Raw genomic sequence first — 22,827 nt, 5'->3', positions numbered from 1 at the left:
TCCTGCCCACCCTCTCTGCCTGCCAACAGGGCCACTGCATGCAACCTGCTGCCACAGGAGAAGTGTCTGAGACCACTCAAGGGTCAGAGGGGCCAGGCACCCCGTGGGCAGGAGCTGGGCAGGGATGCTGTGCATGGGTCCCATACCTGCTCGTGTCTCAGCAGAGGGGCCAGGGAGGCTCTCGTAGACGTGCAGCTCTGCACGCAGGGTCTGCAGGAGCAGGCGCTGCTCCTCACTCTGCTGCTGCAGGAGCGTCACTGAGTGCTGCAGCCTGCAGAGATTACTCGTGGGTGCGGTGCCAGCCATCCCTCCCAGTCCTGCGGCCCCAAGGCCACCATGCCCCACACCTTACCTGTTGTTGTCCTCCTGCAGAGAGCGCCGCTCGTCCCGGAGCTGCCGGACACTTTCCTGGCACTCGGAGAGCTCCTCCACCAGCCTCCGCTGCTTCCCACGCCTCTGGCCCAGCTCTGCCTCGGCCTCCCGTGCCCGGGAGCAGGCAGCCAGGAGTGCCTCCTGCACCCGTGCCAGCTCTGGGAACGGAGACCACAGAAGTGTCACGGCCACCCCACTGAGTGCCCTGTGGGACTTAGCCTCAGGATGCTGGCCCAGCCCTACCTTGGGAGAGGTGGTCACGTTGGAGCCGCAGGGTCCGGTTTTCCTCGTGCAGAGCCTGGTTCTCCCTGCTCAGCTGCAAGCCCAGCTCGGGGGTCTGGGCATAGACATCACTGGGCAGCCCTGTGGAGGGGAGCAGTGCTGAGTGTCTCTCCCCAGTGCCCCGTTGTGCACGGGGTGAGCAGAGGGATGTGCACAGCCTGGCTCCCAATAGCCCCGTACCGCTGGCCTTGCCGGTGGAGGCCAGGCGGCGCTCCAGCTGCTCCCGGAGCCGGTCGTTGGTGCAGATGGACTCCTCCAGGCGCTGGCGCAGGTTGCGGATCTCCACCAGGTGTTCCTCCAGCAGGTCTGCCCCTGCCACAGCCAGGGACACAGCTCAGGGCAGGAGAGGCTGTGCCACTGGCCCTCCCCACAGCAAAGCCCTGCCCCACAGCTGTTGTGGTGCAGATCTCCTCCCACTTCCCCCACAGGCAGGTGGGATGCCCTGTGCTTTCCAACGTGGACCATACCTGTCAGCTTCTGGCCAGAGGGGTATCCCAGGGGCAGGGCTCCCCACAGCAGCTGCCCAGGCGGGGGCACGTCCCAGAGGGTGCGGCTGTGGGTGGCTCCAGGGAGCTCAGCCAAGCCCTGCAGTGCTCCGTGTGGGCAGAACGATGGTGGGGCTTTGCTGCCCTCTCCAAAGGGGCCCAGTGGGACTGTGGGCTTTGCTGGTGCCATGGGCAGTGTCACACCTGCATACACAAGACAAAGCAGGGAGGAGGAGAAGGACAATGAGCAGGGAGGAAGAATGGGGCAACACACTCCCTCCGCTTTTCCTCCCCTTCTTACTCTGTTCAACTGTTGTCCACCCAGTCCATGTCCCCCATCTGACCTCCTGTCCCATCAAACCTACTCCCCCTGAAGAGCAGGGGCTCTTGATTATGTGACACAAGGTGGAGGGTCTCAACCCCGCTCCCACACAACAACTTACCAGATCAGTCTTTTCCTAGAGGACCCGGGATATGCCAGTGTCTACACCTACAGCTAGTACTGTCCCTGGATGGGTCCCTTCAACCCACCAGGTCCTCTCTACATGAGAGGGACACATTCCCATTGTCCCCCAGCCAGAGCAGTGGGGCCCAACCTCAAAGCCATAGCCCAGAAAAGAAGGAGATCAAGGACATGCAGGTCAGAGAGGGTGGGGATGATGTGTCACAGCACAGCATGCAGGAGAGGCAGGACCAAACCCAAGCCAAGAGGCAGTGTGCTCACTTTCTCCCAGTTGCCTCCGGAGCACCTGCAGTTCCTGCTGTGCCTCAGCCAGGGAGCAGACAGAATTCCCACAGCAGCCCAGGAGTGGTGGGGCTGCAGGAGGAAGGGGCCCAGCAGGGAGGAAGGGGGACAGCTCAGGGGCCAGGGCGGGCATGGGGGCACTAACAGATTTGGACAAAGAGTCAAAGTGAAGGCCTAGAGACAGGAGAGAGATGGAAAGAGGTGTTACATTGGCTCTGGCTCAGCCTGACAGAGGGCCCCTGAGGCTCTGGGGACCCTGGCACACCCCAAGAAGCCAAGTCCCTGTGTCCAGAGGCACTAGAGTTAGAGTTACTGTACTGCAGTACAGTACCTGTGTGTTGGGCAGGCTCCTTGTGGCACTGGCTGTACTCGCTGGCTGCATCCCCATCAGAGCAGGGCTCCAGACCCTCAGAGGTGAAGGACGAGCTGCTGGCAGAGTGGGATGACTCCGAGGGTGGGCAGCTGCTACCTGGGGACTCAGAGCGCTCCTGCAGCTTCACCTCCAGGCTCTCAATCACCTTCTCCTTCTCCTGGAGCTCCCGGCTGAGCCTGCAGAGGTGGCACATCAGCAGATCTAACCATGCCACAGCCCTTCCCTAGGTAATGCCCCACATGCCATGTCCCACTAGTGATAGCTGCTCAGAGATAAAGAGTGCCCCAGAGCAGAGGCAGCCCCAGGACATCCACCTGAGGCAGAGACCCCAAGGGCACCCTGGGCCCCCACCCCAAGAGCAATGATAGACCTCAGGGTGCCCATGCCAAACATGTCCCACAAACCTTTCCCTGGGAACAGGTACCTCTGTGCCAGGAGTTCGTGACTGGTTTTGTCCTCCCCATCTTGTCGATCTCCTGAAAAGTGAGCCAGAGAAGAGCCAGTCAGTGCCTCCATGCCCCAGGATGCCTGGTCCCACACAGAACCATAGCAGGTCAGGACAAAGCAGGTATCTCACATGATGTGAGAGTGTCTACTGCTCTTTACCCATCAAAGCATCCCTTCCTGACCCATCACACACCCATGACATCCAGCCCCACTGCCCCCTAGAGGTACTTACTGATGCCCAGCTTGTCGCTGAGCCTCTCAGCCAGTTGCCTGCCCTGGGCCAGCTGCTCCCGAAAGCCCTGGCCCAGGTAGTAGTCGATGTCAGTGCCACGGAGGAGGTCCTCAAAGGACCGCAGGGCATCCCGCAGGTGCTGGGCCAGGCTGCGGCTCACCCCACGGCCCTCCCGCAGCAGCTGCCGCAGGTGGGACAGCTCCCGAGCCTGTGCCTGGATCAGAGAGTTGTATTTCCTAGGAGACATGGGCAAGCAGGGTGTTCACAGGGAAGCCACACTCCCTGAGAACACAGCAGGGAGGAAGCGCTGCAGAGGGAGTTTGTGCATCATGCACTGCTAGGACTCTGCCCCACCACACAAACACCCCAGGCACCTGCCTGCAGGGAAACCATGCAACAAGGAGCAACCAGCCTGGAATTCCTCATATGTCCCCAAACGGTCCCAGCCCCCAGGGCCATACCCTGGCCAAGTGGCAGACTGCAGCTCCTTGGGCAAAGTGGCTCCGTGCTTGGCTGCGGGCAGCTGTGCCTCGAGCAGGGCTACGCGGTGCACCAGGCTCTGCAGGTCACGATGTGCCCGCACGGCGGGGGGGCACAGCGTGCCGTGCCCATCCGACTGCCAGCCCTCGTCCTCGTCCGTCAGGCTGTGGGCTGGGGACACCAAGGCCTTGGGAGCTGGCAGGGGTCGCTCAGCACTCGAGGTGTAGCCACTGGTGACAGAGATGGAGCGGGCACGGCGCTGCAGGCTCTGGATCACCTTGTTGGCATTGAGGAGCTGGGTCTTGAGGTCCTGGATGTGCTGCTGCAGGGCCTCCACATCCTCCAGGGCCATGGTTTTCTGGGCAGTTTTGCCCACTCTGGACATCCCTGGCTGGCACGGGGACCCCAGCTCCTCACCCAGGCTGGTCTCACTGAATACATCTGGCTCCTCGCACTCTGCAGAGAGCACAGTATGTCACTTCTCTATGCCAGGTGGGCAAAGCACAGGGATCCCTGGAACCCTGGCTCTCCTTACCAGGGCTGGTGGTCTCCTCACGGTCAGCCTCGGTCTCACTTCGCCCACAGGTCTCATAGCCCAGGTCCTGGAAGTCCACCTGCACTTGTTTGCTGAGCTGCTCTGTCTGAGGTTCACCTGCTGGGCAGGGCCATCAGCTCAGAGCCCCCCGGCCAGGATTCACCTCCCCTGCCCCACGCCCAGCACAGTGCACAGGACACGCCAGGCTCAGAACACACCCCCACCCCACCCTGGCTTTTAACTCACGGAGCAGGACGTGGTATTTCTCCAGCTGCTCAGCCTGTGCCCGCACTGTGGCCTCCGAGGCAGCAAGCTTGTCCTGCAGCTCCTGGCACTGCCTTTGGCCCTGTGCCACCTGGGAGCACAGCTCTGCACCCAACCCTGGCCAGCCCCCGCCGGGAACCGAGCCCTCCACCTGCCGGAGGGAAGACGGGCTGTCAGCTCCCGGTTTCCACCCTCATTCCCATCTCTATTTTCATCTCCGTCCTGGTTCCCTGTGTACTTACATGGTTCCCATCCCCTCCAGCCGGGCTGCCAGGGCAGGGTCTCTTGGGCATGTCATGCTGGGATCGAGCCTCCAGCGCTGGGCGTTTGGTGGGCACCGTTCCCCTCTCTGCCGGGAGCCCCTGGACATCCCCAAGGGAGCTGCGGCTCTTCCGCTGCAGCCTACGGGGCTCAGAGGCCAGAGGGCTGCCCAGCCCAGGCTCCTCCTGCTCCCCACTCTCCAGCAGCGACGTGGCTTCACCCATCCGCTCTTTCAGCTCCGCGTTTTCCAGGCACAGGCTCAGCATCGCCTTCCTGAGGGCACAAGGCACAGTGAGGGACAGGCAGAGGCCGGGATGCAGGGTGCCCCCTCCAGCCCTGGCTCCAGAGCCCCAGAGCTCTTGCCTGATGTGGGAGACAGAGGAGAAGCCGGCTTCCTCCAGCTGCGCCTTCAGCTCCCGCAGCTCCTGCTCGGCCCGCAGCTGCCGCTCAGGCGCTGTGCTCCTGTCAGTGCCCCCATTTTCTTTGGGGGCCCGGGGGTTGCTCTAGGGGCACAAAGACAGAGGGTGACAAGGACGTTTCCCAAGGGGCTGGGACGCAGTTTGGCGGTGGCTCAAAGCCCGGCTCTGCCACCCCTGTTCCCGGCTTGGCGCTGCCCCACTCACCTGCTGGGCTGCCAAGCCTCGGGCTGCCTCCTCTTTCATGCTGTCGGTGAAGTTGGCGCTGGCATCGGTGAGTGTGCCCGCGGCCTGACCTAGGGGACAGCACAGCACGACAAGGCGCTCAGGGCAGCGGCACCAGCAGCACTGCCTGTCCCCTCCTCCCTGCTGGTGGCACCCACGGTCACTGCGGGCAGCCCCAGGTTCTGCTCTCATACACACCTGGTGCTGGGATGCTCCCGGCCGGACCGAGGTTTCCCTGCTGTCCCTGGGTGCTGCCACCCCCTCCCTGCACACTGTACCCTGTGCTGGCCCATCACTGAGGGGACAGCTCCGGGGATGGGAGCACAGCAATGGTTCCTGCCCCATCCACCCCTTGTGCTTGCTGCCCTGCGCACAGGCACACGCACCACCCTCCCAGCAGTCGCTTCCCAAGCCACAGCAGCAGGAGCACAAGCTTGGTCAGGGAGCCTCGCTGGATTGCCCCAGCCCGAGGGGAGGATCGGGGTGTACACCCCTCCCACAGCGCCCAAGCCGTGCTGTCAGGCAGGGCCTGGGGCTCCTTGCAAGCCCTGTGCTGGCTTTGCAGAGGTAAAGGGGCACTTGTGTCCCACACCACAGTGCATGGGGAGCTTGGGCAGAACTGGGGTCACGCTTTTCTGCTTGCACAGCGCTCTGCTCCTCTCCCCTTGCTGCCAAACCCTGGGTGAGGGCTCAAACCCCTTGTCTGGGAGATGGGTGTATCCCCAATCGCTCTTCTCCCCGGGGGACAGACGTTTAGGCAGGGCCCAAGACTATCCCTTAGGGCTCTGAAGGTTCCACAGCTGCCTGTGCACCAAATAACTGCTTTGCCTGCGGCCAAATCCATCACCACCAACTCCAGAGCTGCCAGGCAAGGCAGAACACACAGCAGGGGAACACAGAGAGATGCCAAGCCTCACTGGTAAAGGGGAAGCCAGCAGGAATGCAACTGGCTCTCAGGAGGAATAGCCAAGGACCAGCCAGGAACATGCCTCGTAGCAGGGCAGGCGTTTGCACAGAGCACCGTGCTCGTAGATGGGGTCACACTCAGGAGACCCACGTGTGTCATGAAAGGCACCGGGGCAGACATCACCCTGCGTGGTGGAGCCTGTCCAGGGAAGCACCGTGTCCCAGGGAGCACGGACAGCCAACACGGAGAACTGCTGCTGTGGGAGCAAAACGCTCAGCGACAGCTCTAAGCAGCAGCAGCACCGCAGGAAAGAAGCAGCTCCTGTAGGTGGCACTCGGCACAGCCAAAGCACAGCCCTGTGAGCCCCCAGGGACAGAAGCTGCTCCCTGCTGGAGCAGCCAGGGCGACAGCAGTGCTTGTGGGGCCCTGGAGGGTGAGGGGATGCATATTTTGCTGGGGGCCTGAGGGCCACAAGGCCCTCAAGGTGGGTCACCATGGCTGAGGGATCACAGCAGGGTGACACACAGCTGCTCTGGGAACACGGGAGAAGCAGCTCTTGAGCCAGGGCACAGCACCCCACTTCTAACCACTGCCCACTGCTCCAGGACTGAGGAGTAAGAGGGAGCACAATTGTCAAGGAAAAAGGACCCCAAACCCAATTAAAAACAAGGGGCAGAGCAGGAAGCTGGTGCTGAGGAGCAGAGATGTGTGCACACAGGGCAGCAGTGCCCACGCTGGTGGTCATCCTGTGTCCATCACCCCCCAGCACAGCAGGAGCACAGCAGGCTGCTCAGCTCTGTGTGCGCCACCAGCTCAGGAGACGGGAGCTGCAACCACAGCTCTGCTTTTCCACAGACTCCTCGGGCTCTCAGCCCAGCCTGAAGGCACAGAGAATTAGTTACATGCTGGTAAATTGTACACAGCCCACAAGCACGGGACACTCAGGTACCCTGGCTGTACAGGAACCTTCACACTGCTGGGAACAAGGGACAGGAAAGTTCAGAGAAAGGAATGACTCCCACAAAGAGCCACGAGACAGCACAAAGCACTTCACAGTTTGACAGAAGGTGAGTTCAGGCAGGGAATACTCAGCCAGGTCTACCAGGGATAAGAGGAGGACTTAAAGAACAGACCAGAAAAGCTGGGGCACCTGAGCCTAGGATAACACTGCCCCTAAAGGGGCACTTTACAGCAGTGATGCTAACAGAGTCAAGGACAAATCAGCAGAACAGGTGGAGAAGAGAGATGCCTGAGCACCAGCCATGACTCCTTTCAGGCCATGCCAAAGAGTCTGGGCTGGGGCCTGGGCTCCATGGGACCCAAGAGACCAGGAGGCCAGCTGGGCATCAGTGCCAGGATGGCAGAGGGAAAATGGAAAGGTAAGAATAGCGACACAAAGGCTTCTACAAAGTGAGAAGCAAAAGGATGAAGATGATGCTAACAGAGAAGTGAGAGGAAGGGAATGAGACAAAACACAAGAAAAGCTAACAAAATCCAGAGCTGCCCAGCAGCTCCCAGCTGTGTCCCTTCAAGCCACAGGGGAAGTGCTGCAGTCACAATGCAGCTGAGTGCTGACCCAGAGGGGCAGTGCTGACCTGCTGTGTGGAAAGGGAGAGCTCTGCTGCCTCCCATCCCTGTGTGGCACAAGGAGGAGAAGCCCTCAGGGCAGCACAAGGCAGCTGAAGCAGGTGCAAGGAGCCATGCAGCAGAGCAGGCACAGGTCCAGATGTGCAGCCCAGCAGCAAGGAGTTCTTCTGCTGTGCCTGCCCCAGCAAGCACAAACGGATGCTCAGAGATGCAAAATTTCTCCTGCCAGTGATTGAGTACAACACAACAGATCCACAGCCCACTGTGCGTGGGAAGCCCTGGCCCTTGGAAGGTTCTTGGTAGTGTTTTTCAGCTTTCACACAGCTCCCACATTCCCAGAGGAAGTGGAAGAGGGCCTGGAAAAGGTATGGAGTGGTGCTGAGGGGGTCAGGGGGTCAGCACCTCAGAAACAGGGTCCTGTCCATGGCCCAAGTGGCACAATGGAGCATGTAAGGGATATGTGCACATATGAGTGAGGGAGCAGACCCAGCCCAGACCCTGGGAGCAGGGACAGGTCTCAGTCCCCCCAAACCCTCTGTCAAAAAGAAGAGGAAGCTCTCCCATGAAGGCATTCGCAAGTTAGTTTGAAACAACTTACAATTAGGAAAAAAAAGCCAGTCAGTAAAATCATCAACACTGGAGTAGGATTTGGTTTAAGCATAAACTGAATTGCTGGTTCTACACTCAAGTCTTGTGCAAAAGGCTCAGGGAAGTGTCCCCAGGTCCTGAATTCTCCGTCTCTGGAACACACTTTTCCATATACGCTGTCTCCCTTTGGGCCAGCCACCACCAACCCAAGGGGTGGATGTCAGTGGGTCAGAAGAATGGTGAGGGAATACAAAAACTCACACTCATGCACTTGGGAGATGATGGAAAACATCTGGTGTTTCCTTCAGAGATAGGGAATCTTTATTTGGCCCATGGTGGTGGGAAGAGAAGGGAGAGAGAGGGGAATTACTAAAATGGAATGATTTGAATGTGCAAATACATCAGTGGCCACCAGGGTGGGTCAGACAGGAACGTACACAAGACACAGGTGGATTGCACTGATCGCCGTTTCCAAAGCAGCTCAAAAATAAAACAAAAAAACGAAAAAAACAAAACAAACCCTGCACCAGTTCTATCGTACCATGACTAAGTACCAAAGCTCAGAGTCAGTGAGACAGGTTAGTGACCCGTTTCCGTGGCAGGCGGGCGAGCGCCAGTGCTCAGAAGGCATGCTGGGGTAGGACTCTCACACGCTCCTGTTCCCCACCTCCTATGGCGCCCTGCGTCTCCAGCCTGCTCAAACACTCCAAGCTTCTGCCAAGAGCTTCTTCCAGCTGTCCGCGGAGCTCGTGGACCCCTTCCAGCTCCACCTGCAGGGCGTGGTCTCTCGCAGCACTGAGCGGACACGCGGCACAGGAGGGAAGAGGGTTAGACAGGCTGCAGCCAGTGCAGCCCGCACCGGCACCGCCCTCGGGGACACCGAGCCAGGGAACAGCCCCGGCTTGGCCACCTCCTGCCTCACCTCGGACCTCCCCAGGGCACAGCCACCCCCAAAAAAGGCCCCAGCTCGAGCTGGGGGCCTCGGAGTCACAGCTGTTCTGCAGCACTTTCCAAAGCACTCCACTTATGTGCTCCCTTGCTATCAGGTAGCTCAAATATCCCAGAGGCTGCAGCCCTGTGAAGGGCGGGGGATTAAACCAGGGGACAGGCAACTGCCTGGATAAGCACCTAGAGAGATCCTTATCAACCCAACAGTTGGTTGAGAATTTGACAGCAGTCTTTGAAAGGTGGCCAAGTGTGGCTGAGAATCTGAGTTGGGAAAAGATAAGCCAAGGAACAGAGATGGAAAGCCCATGGCAATGTGGGGAGTTTAGGGAGCCATTAAAGCTGGCCACTGCAGCCTCTTCGAGGGAAAGGGCAGCCTAAAACTTGGGACTCTCAGAGAAGCATTTGGCTGATCCCTTGCCTAGACTCCCTCCTCCCCCACTGAAAATTCTCAGACTTGCAGAATGATCCCTGCTCCAGGGATTGCCCCCTCAGGGCAGCACAGAGCCAAGACAGCCTCACTTACCTGTCTGGGTGTGTGTGAAACTTCACCAGGCTGCCATAGAGCTGCCTCTCTGCCTGGAGAGCCTCATTTAACCGATTCCTCTCAGCCACCAGCCCTTCCAGCATCAGTAACAACTGCTTGGAGAAAAGAGACAACGTGCAGCTCTTCAGCAGAGATGGAAATTAAAGGAGGTATCTAGTTGTCCCTGATGAACTGGGGGTTCCTTTTTTTCTCTTGCTTGTGTCAAAGATGGTCCATATCAGCCCTGGACTCCCAAAAGACTGCCCTTTGGAGAAGCACTGAAGGAGAACTGATCTTTCCTCTGTATTCCCACAACCACACACAGCCAGCTTTTCAAGAACAAGCACATCCTGGCATATCCAAAGGCTGAAAACAAAGCCTCCTAACCGAGCACCTGCAGAAATACAAACACATCCAAGCCTGCCCCACTGGCACACTACCTGCTGCCTTCTGCTTCCAGTAGCCTCCTGTCCTTGGGACTCTGCTATGGCCACTTTCTCCCGAAGCACCAGCACTTCTTGTGTCAGCCTTTCCATGGCTGGAATTTCTTCAGGATCCACCAGCTGCATCTGCAGATCCTGAAACCCAACAAACAGCAGGAGAGCTCAGTGAGGAAGGGATCAGTAACAAAGACAGCTGGACCTTCACAAACCTCCCTGGAATGCAACTGTCAGAAGTTTCCAGGGTTCAGAAAGATCCAGGTCTGATAAGAAATAAATGCCAAAGCACCAGGAGTGGATTAGGCACAGACCATAATGTTCAGCAAGAACCAAGAAGGGACATGCTGATTAAAGGACTTGAAAGAGGGTGTTTGGTACAGAAAGAGCAAAACACTATATAAGAACAGTCTGGGGGTTTGGGGCCTTTGCCTTCTGGCCAAAGGAACCCAGAGAGCTGTAGGCAAACCAGCAACAATAGCATCCACAGGCAGCCAGCCACACTGCTCTGAGGATGTGGGGGATAAAGAGACTCGTCTGCAGCCTTCCCAGGTGGAACTCACCCAGCCTAGCACAGCATCTCACCTTGATGAGGTCCTCTTTCATCTGGATGGTTCTGGTCAAGGACTCAATATCCGAGGCCTGCACCTGCAGCTCCTCCTCCTGTGTGGCCACCACAGACTGAAGAGCAGTGAGCTCCCGCTGCAGAGGGAAGAGAAGAGAAGCCCATCAGAGACTTCTGAAAGCCAACACCCCCCTGCAGGATGCTGCCCCATTTCTCACACTGGGGGCACCCTCTCAAGAGTAGGGTCCAAAACCTTCAGCGAGGAGAAGCCCTAAGGTCTCCCAAAAGCAAAGGAGATCAGCACAGGCTCCATCACAAGCTCACCCTGCTTTCCCTTTCCTTCTTCACCATTAGCTCCAGCTCCTCTTTGGCATTGACAAGATCCTTCTCCAGCTCTGCTGCTGATATGGCAACTGCAAAGACAGCCTGGTTACTGCAGGAACACCATGTGTCAGTTCAGACCCCAGGATCACACACAGTTCCTCTCTGGCAAGACGCTTGTACTCCCTATCACACTGTTTCTTAGTAAATGCTCTTCTTCCCTGCTTGATCTTTCAACAGCAGCCAAAAGCAATGGCAACATCCCAGTCCTGCTGTCCTACCCCTGGCAAAGTTCAAGTGTCCTGGTCCCAAGGATAAAACCAACACAGTTACACTTGTCTTTGCTCAGCCTGAAACACAGCCAAAAACTCTCCAGTGGACAGCATCAGATCTTAAGTAGAAACACCTCAACTCAAACCCACCTCACTCCCATCCTCACACATCACCCAGAAGAGAAACAGAGCTTCATTTCTAATTTCTCTTGTTCAAAGTTCTCTACTCTTCATAGTTTCATGTAATTTTGTTTTCCCCACAGCAGAAAGCCCTGGTCATTCTCAGGACCTCAAAACAAGCTGTCCTACACTCACCTCCCTGTGTCCTGCAGCTGCTGTCCTCCTGTGGGGATCCAGCAATGACTGTAGCTCCACAAGTTCTTTGCAGTATGTCCTGAAAATATAAAAGTCTCCAGGTTAGCATTTTCATGGGGAACACGCAACTTCCCCAGAGTTCCAGGACTGCAGCAAAGCTGCTGGTTGTTCTGTTGACATCTCTAAAATGTGAAAAAAGCAACGAAGGGGATACAGCCAGGCAGCAGAAACAAATTAATTGCACCTAGAAGTTGTATGTGTAGGGAAGAGGGCACTGGCCTTGTTTTATGCGGCACTGGGAAGCTGCTGGCAGCAAGTGTCTCCACAGTAAAGATTAAATGGGTTTCACTCAACTGCAGCAACACCATCTTTCAACTGAGACTCATCTTTACCTCAGATGTGGTCCAGAGAGACCATTCAGGAAGGAAAACACATCCCTGGAAGTCTCTAGAGCTGGGAATAGAAACCTGTTTACAGCTGCTTAAAAACATTCAACACTGTCAGCTCACCAATAAACCATTAACAGCTGCTCAAGTAGGAGCCATAGCATATGTAGCTTTGGAGCTGAGCTCAGCCTCAAAGGGGGTTTTAGCAAAGCTGCTTTAAAAATACCAACTCCAATTGTGGAAGAGACAGCAAACAGCCAGCAGGCTCTGCCAAGAATTAGTGGGACCTAAATTTAGCTCTCTTGTCCCCTCCAGAATGTGACAGTGTCAGGGAGGGGATTACAATACAGCAAGGCAGCCCAGCCCAAGGAAGGAGTGGGTCAGTGCTGGAAGGTCAAAGGGTGGATGTCTTTCATACTCTCACGTGCCCCAGGGATTCAATTACTGCTCCATCAAAACAAGAAGAGACACTGAGTGACAAAGGCTGATGAAATCAAGATCAGAACATTCAGGCAGCATTCCTGCTCCTCAGTTTCTTTTCCTCCTATAGGAAGTCTTTTTGGTAACCCCTCTTTCATTTCTATCATTCTCCGTGGTGCTCTTCTCTCTCCTATTTCCTTCTGCGGCAATCAGTTCTTTCTGAAGCCCCAAGGCCTCAGGCAGAGAAACACAGTGCCTGATTCTTACCTGTATGGGTTGTTTGTCCTGTTTCAATGGCCTGGCACCAGCTGACTGGGTCCCAACAGGTTCCTTCCCCAGCACGTGCTGGCGCAGCAGTTGTAGCTCACAGCTCCTTTCAGCCAAAGCCTGCGCCATCTTCTCTGCAGCCACCTGGTTGAGGGAGAAAATTAGGGACAGGGCCATGACCAGGGGTAGGAACCTGTTCCCTCGTCTTCCTTAGAGACTAAGGGAAACCATCTCAATATTTATCTGTTACTGGAGACTCCAAGTGCTCTACAAACCAGCCTGGCAGTTACCATGTCTGGCCCCTCACACCCACTACAGTGCAGCCCTCCCATCTCTGCTCACCAGCCCCTCATGCACAGAGGAACAAACTCCTCCATTTCTGTCAGCCCACTCAGGAGCTTCGCTTTGCTTAAGAAAAGTCACCTCAGCCTCCCACTGTGGCACTGCACAAAACTCACTCTGCTCTGCTGTTCCTTGGTGCTCAGAGCCTGCAGCAGCTCCCGAATTTCAGCATCGTGCTCCATGCTTTGACGGTTGCGGTCGCTGAGGAGCTCCTGCAGCATCTTCTCCTTGTGCTGGAGACGCAGGCACAGCTCCTCTGCCACCTCGCTCTGCCCGGGGCCCAGCTTGCACAGCAGAGTTGCTGTAAGCTCCTGAGCAAGGGGGAGGAAAGGAGAGAGACCAGAAATTGTTCAAGGACTGTCCAGCCTGGGTGTAGCTGAAGGAGCAGTGTCAGCAGGCACAGGTATGTTCAAGTGCCAAAAGCAGCCACCTCCAAATGCTGAGCACAGCTTCAGGTGAGGCAGACAGCAGCCTTGGTTTGGGACCACTTCCCCTATGGACAAATTAGCTGAAGGCTCAGGAAGCCAAGCTAAGGCCTTACCTCCACTTCCTTGTTCCTGTCATGCAGGCAGGTCTGCAGCTGTTGGATGATACCCTCCTGCTCCTTCTGCCTGCTGCCAGATTTGGCCTCAATCTCCTCTTTGAGCCAGCGAAGATTTTGGCAGGTTGCTGAGACCTGCTCCAGTTCCAGGGTTTTGGCTTTCAGGAGGCTCTCCAGGCTCTGAGTAGCACAACAGAAGCAGCTCAAGCAGGGACATAAACTTAATCCTGAATTAAGAAAACTGGAAATGCCAGTCTCTACTGCTAGCAGAGTCACACAGATTCACCCATCTGCTCCAGGTGTCCTCTACGAAACAAGAGTGACCCAGGAACCTGCCCTACACACAAAGCCAGAGGAAGCCAAACACCTGCAGATGCTGCCCAGAGCATTCACAGGGAGGTCTGTCCAACACCACACCCCCAGAGGCACACTCTGCAGGCCCAGGTCCCAGCACTCACATGGATGGTGGCCTCGTTGCTGGACAGGACACTGCGCAGCCTCTCCAGGTCACTGCCGCGCTCGCGCATGCGGAGACGCAGCTGCTGCAGTTCTTGCTCCTTCTTCTCCAGGGCACAGAACTTCTCATCTACTGCTCGCTGTGTGACAGGGGATAACTCAGAACGGGGTGTGGGGCTCTGCAGCCAACACTCCCCTCTGCGTGCTGGACTGCAGCTCCCCTGCCAGGGGGACTCCTCAAACGATGAGCCATGAAAAGCATGCAGAGATATGGTCACCCCTGGGGCTGATATTAACACAAAGACCGAGCCTCGGGGATGACTGAAACATTGCCCACAATATGTGCTCACCTCCAGAGCAGCATCCCTGTCACTGACACGCTGTTGCAGTTTCTCCAACATGGCATTCATGGCTGCAGGGCTCTTCTCCAAGCTTTGCTGGCACTGCAGAAGTTCCCTGGACTCCTAGAGATCACACACACGTCCCCTAGTACAACTGACAGTACAGAAACTTCCCTCACCCCCAAGAGCAGCACAGGACAATCAGGGATAACTTCCTCCACCCTAGCCTTCAGATTAAAGGGTGGCAGTCCCAGCACCTGCCAGGGCTCACCAGGCACTGCTGTGGGGTGATGTACATGGATATCTGTGCCTTATTCCTCACCTCGGGGGCCTAGAAGCCTCTCCTTCCTTCCCTTCCTCAAAGGGCATGCATGAAAGCTACACACAGACTTTTGCATGGCCGAATACCAAAGGAGCACCAGCGACTCCATTTAATTATGCTCCACTCGGGTCTTTCTGCATCTCACCTGCAGAAGCTGCTCCTTGCGAGCTAGCTGCTGAGTCAAACGCTGAACTCTCTGCTCCTGGACCTGCAGCTCACGGCTTTTCTCCCACTCCAAAGTCTGGAGCTGCTGAGCCTTGTCCTGCAGCTCTGCCTGCAGTTGTTGTACCACAGCACGCAGCTCCTGCAAGCAAAAAGCCCATACCTTGGAATTCAGTCCTCAACACAACCAGAAACAGTAGGCCAGTCTGAGAAAGGGCTGTGGGAGCAGTTAAAAATGCTCTGCAGTGCTACAATTTTCACATCTCAAAACACACTGCCATGATGTTGGAATTTATTTCATTGCCCAGGGTATCCATCCATCTAAACCCCTTGCTCTGGCCATAGGCAGAGCTTTAGTCAATCATAGCTAAGCTGTGCAGCAGAGAACATACTGCTGAATGAAAGAATATCACAAAAAGAGATGGGACATTTGCACCAGCCAATGATGTACAAGTGACAATATAACCACTATCAAGCGATTTGCTGATTTTTAATCCTCAGCTATGACACTAAGGAGGCTGCAGAATTTTTCCTGCTGTGTTTACAAGACGGTAGGCAAGTGTGCCCAGTCTGCTGTCAGCAGAAATGAAGAATGAGAGCAGAGCATTGACTACATCAGTGCTTCTTTGTCCTGTGAACCCAGGAGCCTCCAGGCTAAGTGGGTGTCACACCTGATTGTGTTTCCAGGTTGCCTCTTTCTGCTGCTCCTCCTCATGCACTGTGGTCTCCAGGAGCTGGGCTGCTCTCTTGGCTTCAGCCAGCTGATGCTCCTTCTGGAGCTGAGCTCTCTTCAGTCTCTGCACCTCCAGTTTGGTGCAGAAAAGTGTGTTCTGGAGATCGAGTGGTGACATTTGCTGCTCCTGGGGTGACAGTGGGCTCTCTGACACCTACCAAAAAGCAGGGTTCAGAGAAACTCAGAGATTCTCTTCACTTGAGGGATTTAAAAGCAGGATCCCTGCAGAATGAAACCTGCTGTATCTGAGGTTTTCCAGGACATACCTGCAGCTGTCCCAGCTGGTTTCTTTGTAACATGTCCCGCAGCTTGGCCATGGTCTCATTCTGCCCTTCAATGATGTGGTACAGCTCCTCTGTCTGAGTCCAAGCACAGAAGCCCAGTCAGTGGCAAACCAAGCACACTCTCAATGGCAAACAAGCTCACTTTCAGTGACAAATAAGCAAACTCTCCCACCCCAAGCCTCCAGTCTGGATTATGACACCTCAGCACCACATGAAAGAGGCTTTGCAAGAAATAATTAACTGAGATACAGGATGCCAAGCAATGGCTCAAGCATTCCTTTTCAGCCACTGCCCACAGGGCTAGAGCACAGCTCCCTGCTTTGGTGAGCATGACCCTGCCCACCTAAACTATTACCTTACTCTCTTTGCTCTTCAGGGCCTCGTTCAGACTCTGGATTGTACGATCTTGCCTTTGTGATGTTTCTTGAACAGATTTCAATTCGAAATTCAATTCATTCAGCTTCTCCTGTAGCAACTGAAGACAGAAATAGGTTGGGTTTATTTAATCCTGCTTAATGCTCTATGTAAACACTCTTAAGACACCCTCCACTCCTTACTCCACACAGCCCTGGTGCTGACCACATCGAGATCAACGTGGCTCCCTCTAGAGTCTGTAAACACCATTGGAGCTGGGTGGAGACCGGTGAGTAAACACCAAGGCCCTTCACAAGACTTATTTCAGTGCCTCTGCTCCCTCATGTGCAGGGCAGACGTTTCAGGCTTGGATTCACAGATCATACTGCCTCCCACATAATCCAGGAGAGTCTCACTCAGGCTGCCCAGCAGCCCTCCCTCCAAGTTTCTATCATTTGTTTGTTTCCTCAAAAGGAAAGGGGCTGCTTCAGCCCAAAATCCTCACGAAAATCTGAATGAAAAATATCAGCATGAAGAAGCTAAACATTCACTGATGAAATCAGTGGCTTATTTAGCATTAAGTTCTAGCTTCAGCATTAAAGAGCCTGGCCATGGCCAGCACGCCAACAGCACAGCTGCAAAGCAAAGGGGAACCTCTCACCAGTCTCCATGGCTGGTTTAGAACCTGAGAAACCTCCGCCTTTGACACTCTCACCCTAAAGAGAGCATCACCCACTCAAACAGGTCCAGGACAGTTTGCTGCTTTCACCATAAAGCTGACACAGCACACGCTGTGCAGTTAAACAAGTGCTTATTAGCATTCTTAAACATGCTGCCTCTTGGATTCTCAAAGCTGGATGATACACCTCTTCTTATAAACTTACTCAGGACTCAGCTTTTGAAGGAGCTGCCACATAATTTCCTCCTGTTGTTCATTAGTTTACACACCTGTCCTGTTATCTCTTCTGAGACACTCCCCCTAACCTGTTTAAACACTTCAAACTGCATTTACTGGGCCTTGGGTCTCCATTTCCATCAATCTTTGCAGTCCAAGCAGCTGCAGCACCTTATGGCGATCCCCAGATTTAAATAAGTATTCCATCCAATTTTTTTTCCCCACATTTAACCTGTTTTTCCAGAGGATATAATTTACCTTAGAGTTCAAGAGCATAATTAAAAACATATACCCTTCTCAACATGTGCTGATATTGATCTGCCTCAAGATAACTCAGATACACATTTTTTTCCCAAGTATTTAAACAGAAATGAAACCAGGACCCCCTTACATTGATCTCCCCTGCTGCTTGGAAAAAAAAATAAACTAGGACTCCCTTCTCTCCTACACCAGGCTCAACCCATGCAAATCCAAGAGACAAGGAAACAGTCCTGTGCATGTCTCCTTCCCTAGCTCCTGGAAGGCTCACCAGGCAAGTGGAAAGTTCTTTCAAAACAATGATTTGCAAATTAGATATGGAAAATTTATACAGCCCAGCTGCAGGGGAAAAAAAAAACCAAACAAAATCAAAACAAAGCAAAAACCAAACCCAAATGCTTTGAATTGAAGCTGGCAGACAACAGCACTGAGAATCACACACCCTTGCTGGGAGAGAGGTGCAGGTACCTGCCTCCAGCCAGGCCAGGAGGCACCCTCTGACACTAACCACATCAGACTCACTAGCACTGGATGTGCTCTTCATGTAGAAATACCTTGTTGGCAGCTTCAGAGTGCTGGAGTTTGCCCTGCAGCTCTGCTGCACGCACATCAGACACGTGCTCCCCTGCTGCAGTGTTACCTGGAGCTGCCTGCTGATGTTCATTCTGCAAATTCTGAAAGAAGAAAAGCAAGAAAAAATTCAGAGAATGGCTCGACTCTTCACTGGGACTGGGTTTTTCTGCTTCGATTGGGCTCCCTGTCTCTCCTCACTGCTGTACCATGAGCCCAGCAGCTTGTTTAGCTATAACCACTGTCTGTGGGCTAATGATAGATCTTCTTCCCACACCCAAGCCATATCCCTGAAACCTGCTCTTCTCACCCTTGTGCCTTGCTGGCATTTTAAAAAAGCTTCACTGAAATGGTTCCCATGTTCTGCTGAGCTTGTGTGTCTTTATCAAGCCTACAACCTTCAATCCTTCCTAGCAGCTCCCCTCCTGCCACGACCTAGCAGGCACCCCCTGCTCTGAACCCCTCCACTTGTGATTTTCTGGGCTCTCCTTCACCACTTCCCGTGCTCCAGCACCCACACTGTGTACAATTCCTTGCAGTTCCTCTAACAGGAGCAAATTCAGTGCCACAGCTGAGCCTTTTTTCATGACACATACCCATTTATTGGGAATGTAAACAGCCTACTTTGTGACACGTGGCCTGCCAGAGCCGGCTGGCTGAGCACAACACTAATCCCTTGTCATCCCTCCTTACAATTTTGCTGTCTCCCGCCCAGAGAGTTAACCCCTTAGGGCAGCACTCCATCCCAGCCACCCTCCTTAGCCCTCACAGAGCTCCTTCAATATTCCTGAATATTATCAGCCACACAAGACTGCTGCCTGCTATAAGTGGGAGCCCTGGAAAGGGCTGCAGGGATGCAGCACAGAGGCAATGGAAACGTGGCAAGGATTTTTGGAGCGCACACACACAAGCACCAGCCCCAGGCAGTGCAGCACACCCAGAACAGTCAGGTCCAATTAGCCCTGTCAGGCTGAATCCTCATCCTCAGCAGCCACAGAAATGCTGTCTGGGGGGAAGCCATGCAGCACAGGGGAGCTCCCTCAGATCTGTGCACTGCCTCTCACAGGCAGAAGTAACACTTCTCTCTAATCTGATGTTTTGTTAGAATTTCAGTGAAAACTTAGAGTCGTGGTGATTACAAATTTTCTCTGTCAAAAGGCTTTGGATGAGACAGAGAGAGCTGCTGGAATCTGTCACAGCAGCTATTTTGAAATAAAGTTCATTAAAACAGAGGGGGGAGAAAAAAAGGAAAACACATTTCCTCAATTTTCACATTAAAAAAAACAAATTTAAAAAAGCAGAAAACCTGGAAAGAGGGAAGAGCAGGGAGGGGAAGGCAGAGTCAGTTCCAGAGTCCAAAGTTCCAAAGCCCAAGCTGCTTCCCTTGTGCCTCCCTGCAGCCATGTCAGCTTCTCCAACATGAGCATTCTACTGCCAATCTCTCCTCAGCACAGTCCCAGCAGTGCCAGCACACACTGACCTCACCAGAACACTTATTTAAAAAACAATCACGGCACTCTCTGAGCCTGCCCAGAACAGTGGGGAAGAGCCTGGCTGTCAGGAGGTCTCACAAAGGCTCCGTTAGGTGTCACTTCCCTGGGGCTATGGTGGGGAAGGGGAGGAATTGTTGGTCCAAGAAAACCCCGTGGAGGACGGTGGTACCTACAAGGTCACATGCCCTGACACCAGAATGCTCCATAAATTGAAAGAACTGCAAAAGCAGTAAGAGAACTGTGGTCCTACTTATTCTAGATATTCCTTTCACCTTTATGCACAGGAATTGCTGGACAGCAGCACCTGACTTGCAGGAAGGGTGCTGCTTTTACAAACCCAAAGAAAAATCATTTGGGCAAGAACTATTCAGCCTACTAGCTGCATCTGCCTTCCCATTTTCTCTCTTAAAGCCATCGGAAGGATTAAGCCCTTCCCCCTTCAGCCAGACCCTGTGCTGCGGCAAGGAACCAGCAGTAAAAAAATCCCGCAGGATAAATTCCTGGCAGGGCCGGTCGGATGGCAGAGACTGGAAAAACTCCTCAAAACACAATTCCTAGATGAGGATGGCCATGCGTGTGACACAAAGCCAACCTGTAAACACGCCACGCTGTTCAGAGAAAGCCCATTTTAATCCTGCAAATACACCCCTAGCAGTGAAAATCATCAGCAAATGACACGATGCCCTGGCTCACATGTTCAGCTGCCAGCGCGGTGCCTTTGTGCTCCAGATGAAAACTAGTTCTCCTACGTTCCTCCCTAGCATCGTTTCTCGAGCAGGCTTTTATGGAAAAAAGCACACAGCTCCGGGAAACGCCCGAGCAGATGGGGCGGCTAAAGAGGAAGAGCAATTCAGCGCTGCCGCAGTTGCCATAGTAATAAAGGACCATTTTCCTAATCCCCCAGGCTACCTACAGCATTAGGCAGCACTAAGGCTGCTAATGGGAATGCAATTAGGCTGACATGGATATTCCTGAATTGAAGCTGACTGAGGCCTTCTATTCATTACTGAAAGTGGCAAAGAAGTTACAAGTTCGGTTTTTTGACTGCGTACTAAAGAACACTTCATTAAAGCCATCGAATCAGAGGCAACCTGAAGCTAGGACTGCTATCAAGACAGATAACATCCCGAAAGCAGGAGCTTTCATCCCCTCTCAGCAACACCTGCCACTAATTGATAGATCTTTTCAAAGGATCAGAAAATAAACCAATTATCTTGAATACCAACCGTAAAGTCATCCTCTGGCACAAATCCACCCGTAAGGAAAACACCTTTTCCTCAGGGCACATGCCACAGGTGCCTGGGTGGTTCTGCACGTTGGGCAGGTCGGAGGCCTGACCTGCAGAGGCAGGCGTTCCTCACACTCCAGCCATTACTCAGGCACAAAGAAAACACATCTGCTGGAAAACATGCCTGGAAGCTTAAAACACTCCCCTTAGTTGTGGAAAAAAGCCACACCGACTTTAAGCTTAAAGATGAAGTGAAGCTGGTGTTTTCTCAGCAGGAATGTGACAAAGAACCCAGACCCACCTAGAAGGCTGCATTGTCAGGGAGGGCTGATGGAGGCGGGGTGGGGGGGAAGGTTCATTTCCCAGAACACCGGGAGGAAACAGGAGACAAGAGAATGACTGAGGAGAGAGGCAGCACACCTAAAAAGGACCGAGCTGCCTATTCTTAGCCCCCCCGTTCAGCCACACGTGGCTGTCTGCATTATCTCAGCACAGAAGAATCCCCAGTGGGCTCAACACTGTGAGGACAATGCTCAAGGGAAGGGCGGCACCGTGACCTCTACCTGTACCCGCAGCGGCACATAATCCTCACAGAGGTCATCCCACAGCTCCTGCAGTTCAGAAATTTCCAGGGGAAGGCCCAAAGGAGCTCTGGAAAAGGACTTTCTGTCTGTGTTCAGGAAGGCAGAACTAGCACACACTAAGCCAGCAGAAGCACTGCCGTCTGCCAAGTCACGGCTGAGCTTGGGAGGGGGCAAGGTGGACTTCACAGGAATGGGCAGTCGGCTGCCTCGGGGGCTCTGAAGGGGTTTGTAGTCCAAAGTCTTGATCAAATTGAGGGCCAGCTCCAGCCTGTTCCCGCTCAGTGAAGAGCTCGGGGTCATGCGATCATCCGAGAAATCGTCACATTTCCCATTCCCTTTCACCCCCTTATCTGCATCTTCATCCTTCTGCTGCGGAGGGCTGGCCTCCACGGTGGTGTCCAGGGACTCGACAGAGGATGCAGGCGTGCCTTCCTCCATGCTGTCCCCATCCACAGCCACCCTGGAGCTGGTGGACTCGGCCACATCACACACAGACGACGACTCCTCGTTGCCCATGCTGGCTGACCAGCGGCTGGACAGCCCGCAGGAGATGCTCCTGGCCACCTTTCGGGGCACTTTGCAGATGGCTTCATAGTCGGCGTCGGCCACACGCAGGGCAGCGCAGCCCCGGCAGCGCCGCGGGCGGCTCCCTGCTCCCTCGGAGCCGTGGCAGCTGTGCGGCTCCAGGCCGTGCTCCTCTTGATCCATCCAATATTCAAACCCAGAGTAAGCGAAGTCCTCCTGGAGGAGGGCAGCGTACCGGGCGTCAGGCAGGTTGGAGAGGTCCACAGTCCCCTCCCCAGCCCTGTCCTCCGTGCTGGACTCGTCGTTGTTCCTGCGGTACATGCTTGCGATGCAGAACTTGAGACGGTCCTTCTCCAGCAGCAGCTTCTGCAGGCGCTCGATGGAGAGGGCTTCGATGCGGGCGATGACGGTGTCGAACCTGTAGATGCGGTCCAGCATGAAGGCACACTTGCTGCAAGCGAACTCGGACCTGCCGTCCCGGCAAAGCTCCCTGCCCAGGACGTGGGAGAGCAGCACCTGGAGATTCAGCTTGGCCGCCGTGTGAAAGATCCATCGCCGCTGGTTGCCGCACAGCTCCCGGCCGCAAATCCGGCAGTTTTCCTTCATCCTCCCTTCTTCCCTCCCTCCTGCCACCCAAACCTACTCCTGCGGGCCCTCAGGAGACCTTCCCGAGGTCAGCACATCTCCCTCAATCCCTGAGCCCGCCGGCACGCCTCACCGCACCGATCTCCTCTTTTCAGGGTGCTGACACGCCGGGACTCCTGATGCAACAGAAACATCCCACCCTACCCCACCTCCTTCACATCTTCACAGCCACACCTGGGCTGCCCCCTTGTCTAGGCTGGCCCCCCCGCCCCTCCGATGCTGCTCCCTCGCCTCACAGCTCGAACCCTCGCTGCAGCCCCTCTCCCTACACAGCCCCCATCCGCGGGGCTGCCCCTCACTGCGGGCTGCCCGTCCCGGCCCGGTCCCACCGCCCCGAGCTGATGATGCTCCTGCCACGGCAGCGCCCGGCTTCTGGCTCAGATTTCAAGATGGCGGCCCAGCCCAGTCTCCCGCGCATGCGCAGTGCCCGCAACACCTGCC

At 54.9% G+C, this 22,827-nt stretch overlaps 1 protein-coding gene across 9 annotated transcripts in view; it reads right to left on the bottom strand.

Moving 5' to 3' along the window:
- The window catches only part of LOC117000031 (myomegalin-like), a 35,292-nt gene that overhangs the window by 2,028 nt on the left and 10,437 nt on the right, over window positions 1-22,827 (bottom strand). For 4 of the 9 annotated variants that reach the window (XM_033067325.2, XM_033067323.2, XM_033067324.2 and 1 more), the window contains 31 exons: window positions 17,896-18,015; window positions 16,190-16,309; window positions 15,817-15,909; window positions 15,489-15,704; window positions 14,801-14,959; window positions 14,343-14,456; window positions 13,995-14,132; window positions 13,537-13,716; window positions 13,112-13,306; window positions 12,654-12,797; window positions 11,581-11,659; window positions 10,997-11,085; window positions 10,693-10,809; window positions 10,111-10,248; window positions 9,671-9,783; window positions 8,867-8,994; window positions 5,100-5,188; window positions 4,840-4,979; window positions 4,458-4,749; window positions 4,198-4,366; window positions 3,952-4,068; window positions 3,398-3,872; window positions 2,937-3,172; window positions 2,682-2,733; window positions 2,216-2,433; window positions 1,864-2,058; window positions 1,122-1,343; window positions 835-966; window positions 616-735; window positions 353-530; window positions 147-271 (listed from right to left, as the gene is read on the bottom strand). In XM_033067325.2, the coding sequence (XP_032923216.1) occupies window positions 147-271; window positions 353-530; window positions 616-735; window positions 835-966; window positions 1,122-1,343; window positions 1,864-2,058; window positions 2,216-2,433; window positions 2,682-2,733; window positions 2,937-3,172; window positions 3,398-3,872; window positions 3,952-4,068; window positions 4,198-4,366; window positions 4,458-4,749; window positions 4,840-4,979; window positions 5,100-5,188; window positions 8,867-8,994; window positions 9,671-9,783; window positions 10,111-10,248; window positions 10,693-10,809; window positions 10,997-11,085; window positions 11,581-11,659; window positions 12,654-12,797; window positions 13,112-13,306; window positions 13,537-13,716; window positions 13,995-14,132; window positions 14,343-14,456; window positions 14,801-14,959; window positions 15,489-15,704; window positions 15,817-15,909; window positions 16,190-16,309; window positions 17,896-18,015 (4,903 nt within the window). Of the gene's footprint in view, window positions 1-146; window positions 272-352; window positions 531-615; window positions 736-834; window positions 967-1,121; window positions 1,344-1,863; window positions 2,059-2,215; window positions 2,434-2,681; window positions 2,734-2,936; window positions 3,173-3,397; window positions 3,873-3,951; window positions 4,069-4,197; window positions 4,367-4,457; window positions 4,750-4,839; window positions 4,980-5,099; window positions 5,189-8,866; window positions 8,995-9,670; window positions 9,787-10,110; window positions 10,249-10,692; window positions 10,810-10,996; window positions 11,086-11,580; window positions 11,660-12,653; window positions 12,798-13,111; window positions 13,307-13,536; window positions 13,717-13,994; window positions 14,133-14,342; window positions 14,457-14,800; window positions 14,960-15,488; window positions 15,705-15,816; window positions 15,910-16,189; window positions 16,310-17,895; window positions 18,016-21,195; window positions 22,779-22,827 lie in introns of those variants that run through there. The other 5 variants (XM_033067319.2, XM_033067320.2, XM_033067322.2 and 2 more) reach the window with 4 other exon arrangements.

Source organism: Catharus ustulatus, chromosome 9 (assembly GCF_009819885.2).
Source record: "Catharus ustulatus isolate bCatUst1 chromosome 9, bCatUst1.pri.v2, whole genome shotgun sequence".
Taxonomy (NCBI): domain Eukaryota; kingdom Metazoa; phylum Chordata; class Aves; order Passeriformes; family Turdidae; genus Catharus; species Catharus ustulatus.
This window is presented reverse-complemented; position numbering and strand designations above follow the sequence as displayed.